The 5,501-nt window shown below is 33.9% G+C and overlaps 1 protein-coding gene across 1 annotated transcript; it reads right to left on the bottom strand.

Moving 5' to 3' along the window:
* Positions 1–200: 200 nt before the first annotated feature.
* Positions 201–3,660, bottom strand: LOC105773794 (glycerophosphocholine acyltransferase 1). The gene is made up of 8 exons (XM_012595919.2): positions 3,496–3,660; positions 3,255–3,374; positions 3,030–3,087; positions 2,838–2,938; positions 2,647–2,742; positions 2,456–2,549; positions 914–1,151; positions 201–808 (listed from the first exon to the last, which is right to left on the bottom strand). The coding sequence occupies exons 1-8, from the start codon at positions 3,571–3,573 to the stop codon at positions 457–459; spliced, it is 1,137 nt and encodes a 378-aa protein (XP_012451373.1). The 5' UTR covers positions 3,574–3,660; the 3' UTR covers positions 201–456.
* Between the last annotated feature and the right edge of the window lie 1,841 nt (positions 3,661–5,501).

A 5,501-nucleotide genomic window follows, 5' to 3' on the forward strand; every position in this document is an offset into this window, starting at 1 on the left:
GGATATGATAGAGTGTTTTTAAAAAAATAAATTTATCATGAAATATACTTTACATTTATGGGTAGGAATCGAACCCCAACCTCAAGATTAAAGGACGAGGCAAACAACTATTGCATCACATCTTATGATTAAAATTTTTTTTTAAATATACCTGACACATTTAATTAGTTTTTTAAATATAATTAGCTGAAAATGTAATATTAATAGAGAACTTTTTGGGCAATGTATTTATTGGTTGTTAAGTAGCATACATCAACTTGATCCAAAAAAATAAATTAGATACTAAAATGGATGGAGCCGACAAGTTAGAGGAACCAAAAGTTAGATTAACCAAAAAAAGAATACAGATTTTCAAATTAAACTTAGGGACTGTCAAAGAAAGCTAATCACCTGTTCTTTCTCCTCTTGCAATCAACAGCTAAGGACTTACTTAATTCGTAAAGGCTTTTACAGCTTTTAGGGCTGGTGTATCTCAGACGAATTGCCCACTAAATCTGAGGGTTGATCTTGTTGACTTTGTACTGGTTGCATCTGAATATCTGATTTCTTTTTCTCCTTCACAATTACCTGTCTAGGCATCACTTCTAACAGGAAGCTTCCTCCATTCCAGACTGACGCAGAAACCTTCAGTATTTGGAAAATCACGTGGAATTTGTATGATAGGAAGATGGGGACAGTGAGTGCCATGGTTGCCACTGTAAAAATGGCTTGACATAGAATGTACATCAGGAACCGGTTTTGATCCCCAAGCAACCCACCTAAACGCCACCATATGTTATTTGCTTTCTTGGCCTTCTTCGAAAGTTCCCTATTATACAAACAAATCATCAGCTAGAACGAAGAGGAGCTGAAGCCAGGCAGCATAAATACATAAAACTATTGATGTGATGTAATGTAACAATAGAAAGAATACCTGTAAGATGTCATGACTTCAGGATCTCTTAACAACCTCTGCCGACGTAGCACGTTGACAATGAGGAAGTAAAGAACTTGCCAGAGGGTATAAGCAGCTAATGGAACCCCAAACAGCCAAGTCCAAAGGTAAGCTTTGTCTTCTACGTAAGGCCACGAAATTCTATGAGATGTTCCTTCAGGCTGCATGTCTTCGAAGGTCACTGGATTCCACCATCGGATTGTGAAAAAAACTATTCCTGAAGGCAAAAATGATCATATTTGGCACCAAGAATATTTGGACTAACTAAAAGAAACATTAGCTTGTCCCTCTTTCAACAGAAGCCTTGACTACCAACATCAGAGGGTTGCCTTTTCCAGAAACACCTGCTTGGTTGCTCCAAAATTTGTGCAACACTTTCCTACCGTATTCCCTGATTTTACTACTCACAATGACAATGCCATCAAAGGTAGAAACCAACGACACTTTTCACAGGTCGAGTAGGATTTCTCGTACCACAATAACAGAAAAATGATCTAGCTGCTGGGGTTGGTAGTTTCAGAATATACTTGAAACTAAGGTCATGGAATGTCTTTCGACTTCTATTGAAAAGCTGATGTTATCTCTAATTATTTTTCTTACAAGATGTGCAGAAACATGACCAAGTATAAAAGATTTTTCATTTTGTATGGCCGTTCTTCTGAACCGTTTATATGCTAGACTTTACATTTCATATTTCTGTTATCCCTAATCAAAGATGTGAAGAAACATGACCAAATAAAATGTTGCTCCAACTTGTATACACTGTTCCTTAGAAGGGCTATATGCTAGATCACTTTTTGGACAACAATGAGTCTTAGCACTAAAAACAGATGAATCAAATTATCAAACCCGGCATAAGCAAACTATGAATTAGAACTCCTAGTTAAACAACATACTATCAAAATTTTACCGAAGGGCATGTCCTAAAAAGGGGGAACTTCCAGGTACTTGATATCTCAGCTTCCTTGAACCTCCTTGAAGGCTGACGATTGATTCCGTAGAGATGGCTTTCTGATTCAAGTCACGTCCACTTTTGGAGATTCAAGTTTGAGCAAGTACAAATCATTGAATGGGCAGAATCGGTCAAGGGATATTTGAATGATGATCAGCAATTTATTTATCAGGATATATACAACAGAAGTTTAGAATCTTGGTAGTAGGAAATTTTTTTCTTTCTGCCTATATGTACTACAGCAGATAATCCAGATAGTACATAAAAATATGAACATTCCATTGAGATTGTAAATGAACCTTATAGGTAGAATTTTTTAGCTGTTTTTATGAGCACGGTAAGTTTATATTACCTGTCAACAACTTCATAGTGGGATAAACTTAGCTATTGTTATCTTCCATATATGACAAGTTCAAAATTGAATGTTTAACAACCTTGAAATCCCAAATCACCTCCTGTCCCCCCTTTCCTTCCATTTTGAAATTAAAATGAAAACAAAAATAACAAACTTGCTGTACCTAAAGTGCATTAGAAGTATAGCAAGTGCAAATAAGGAATCGCAAACATACCAGGTAAAAGATGTATAAGGACGCTAATAATTTTGTCAACAGAACTAAAAACCAAGCTACAACGCCAAACAATGAGTGCCCATGCTAGTGGCCCCTACAGGTAGAATCCAGAAGACTGAAGAAGTTAAAAATAAACCGTTCACCATGGTGATGTATCATGTATGTAAGAGACCAACTACCATAGTCTGTACCTCGGCAAATGAGAAGCAAACCAAGAAAAGCTTTTCATTATTTGGATAAAGAAGAAGGTCAAACAAGAAGATTGTGTTGGCATAATAGCAGAAATCCTGACACGTAGAAATGCTAAATCTTCATCAGTTTCTGCTAATTTTTTTATAAATTCCTCAAGAACATGACCAAATCTCATAGAGATACGACTTACCAGAAGATAGTAATGCCATTTCTTAAAGCGGTAGTATATCCACCGAAGGGGAACGAAGATGACATAGAACAAACAGTACACATAAGGAATATCTTGTGGCCCTAAAGAAAATGAATGAACATATTTAATTGATTCCAGAGCCAACAAATTCTACAACCATTTCCATTAATACAAGGCTGAGAGTGTACTCACTTGCTCCCAAGAGAAAGCAAAACCCTCCAAATCCAAGAACCCCCAAAAGATGAGTCACCTAAACATTAAAAAGTCCCAAAAAAAGGAAGGAAAAAGGAATCTAAAATTATAACTTCAGTTCCAATGTTCTTAATGACAAATCCATTTATCTTACATTAATACCCGCAATTATATACATACGACAAACATAAACGTAAATCAAAGAAAGAACATTCAAACGATTACCTTGTTGATAAATCGTTCGTGTTCTTCAGCTTGTTTAGCAATCTTAACAGCATGTTTCGACAGAATCTTCTTCGTTTGAACCGCTTGTTTAGACAACATCTCCTTCGTTTTTGCTACTTTCTGTGTGACAAAGAGCAAATATAACACCAAATCATTAGAAAAACAACAGAAAATGATAAAACACAAATATTGATTCAAAATAGCCGAAAAAACGGAAAAAGGATGCATGAAGGAATCGAACTCTGAATCGCGGTTTCCCCGTCCCGGGCGTATCCCCATTCACAATGATGTCCTCCCCGGGTTCATCACTGCTCGTCATCTTTTCCTCTTTTTCGGTTGTTAATTCTACACAAATTATAAATCGAATCAAATGAATGCCGAAGGGAAAAAGGTGGTGGATACGGGTCCCCTGTTAATATACATACAAACAACGAAACATATCACATCTTATCTTATTTAAACGTCGGGTTAATACTAATAATGACTTTAATAAGGTTAATTCTATTTATAGTCCCCGTACTTATTGATTTATATGAATCTAGTCCTTCTGCTCAAAATTATCCTGTTTTTCGATTTTCTCATTCACGTCTTTACATTTCTTCTGTCTAACTTCGTTTAAAAATAACAATATCATAAATTTAACTCTCAACCTTTCCCTTTAAAACTTTTACAGACTCTTTACTTTAATTAGCCTTCAATCTTTTTTTTTTGTCAAATTAGACAAATTTTGTTGCAATTTAACAGTTCGGCCAAAAATAATATCAAATGCCGACATTATGACTAGGGGAGTAAATGAAACACTGATGCTCACAAGCTATTCGAGTTCGACTCGAAAAGTTCGAACTCGATTCGACAATTATCAAATCAAGCTCAAGCTATCGAATGAGGCAAGTTCAAGTTTAGTAATACTTGACTCAAACAGCTTGTAAGTCTTATCGAGCTTTTTTATATTTCTATATTATTAAATTATGTTATTGCCCTTGATATATATTATTAACCCTAGACTTAATTATTGAGTTGAGCTTGATCACAAAAATTAATAAACAAGCTTAATTGAGCTCAAACTCGATTATATCTTGAATCGATATTGAGCTCGATTACACGCCTAATTGCAACTCATATGAAAGTCAAAACATATTTTATAATCGATGTGACATTGTTTTATCTTATATTAACATCAACAAAGAATTTAAAAATTCTAACAAATTCATAAATATCAACAACAAAAACTCTTCAAAATTAAAATATATTTAACTTTACGGTTGCAAATTTACTCTTTTATAATCAAATGATGTGGCAAATGCAAGTGCCAATGTGTATTGCCACATAACAACCAAATAGTTACGTATAAATTACAAAAGAAAAAAGAAAGTCGCATTGTTATTTTAAAATGGATTTAACACAAAAGCGTTTTTCAAATGATTGAAAAGGAGTAATTCGGTTAGTAGAGTCATCGATTTTGAGTAATTTTAAGTTTTATTTTTCTAATTTTAATTAAATTTGAATAATCCTCTAACATTTTATTTTTAAAAACTTTAAATTATTTATTAACATGACATATAAAACAAATAGTGTCACATCAATTATGAAATACACGTAAATCATCACACAAGTTGTTGCGTATTTAACAATTTGTCAAATTTATAACGAAATTAGTCTAATTTAACACAAAATAAAAGGTGGAGTACTAATTAAAACAAATAAAAGAAACTATGAAAGATGATGGGTAAATTTGTGATTATGTCTGATTTCCAAAGAGAGTTAAGGAAAGAAATGGATAGACCAATTTGGGGTAAATAGAAATAAAAAGAATAAATCTGCAGAAATTGATAATTGTAAGGACCATATTTAAAAATTAACCCTGTAATCCAGATGAAGAGGTCGAACACTTGGTGGACCCCTGGCCGCATTGGAGATGGTAACTTTACTTGACCGGCTCCCATGTCTCTTTATGTATGTTATATGGCTGCTAAATTGTTCTTATTATTGTACTACATGAATTGAGTATTAAATTAAATTTTTTGAATTCTAGTTTAAAAATAATAAATGTTATTTTATTAAAATAAATTCTGAAAGGCGGACATTACAGCTCAACAATTAGTATAAAACAAATGATGACGTGGACCTGAGATAAAAGTTGTCAGTAAACCATTGGGTTTTAGAATGCAACATGGATCCGTGGATCTAATGTGGAAAGTTGTAGGATAGAGCAGATGGTTCTAATCGCCTCGAAATTTGTCACGTGAT

This window comes from Gossypium raimondii, chromosome 6 (genome assembly GCF_025698545.1).
Source record: "Gossypium raimondii isolate GPD5lz chromosome 6, ASM2569854v1, whole genome shotgun sequence".
NCBI classification, from domain to species: domain Eukaryota; kingdom Viridiplantae; phylum Streptophyta; class Magnoliopsida; order Malvales; family Malvaceae; genus Gossypium; species Gossypium raimondii.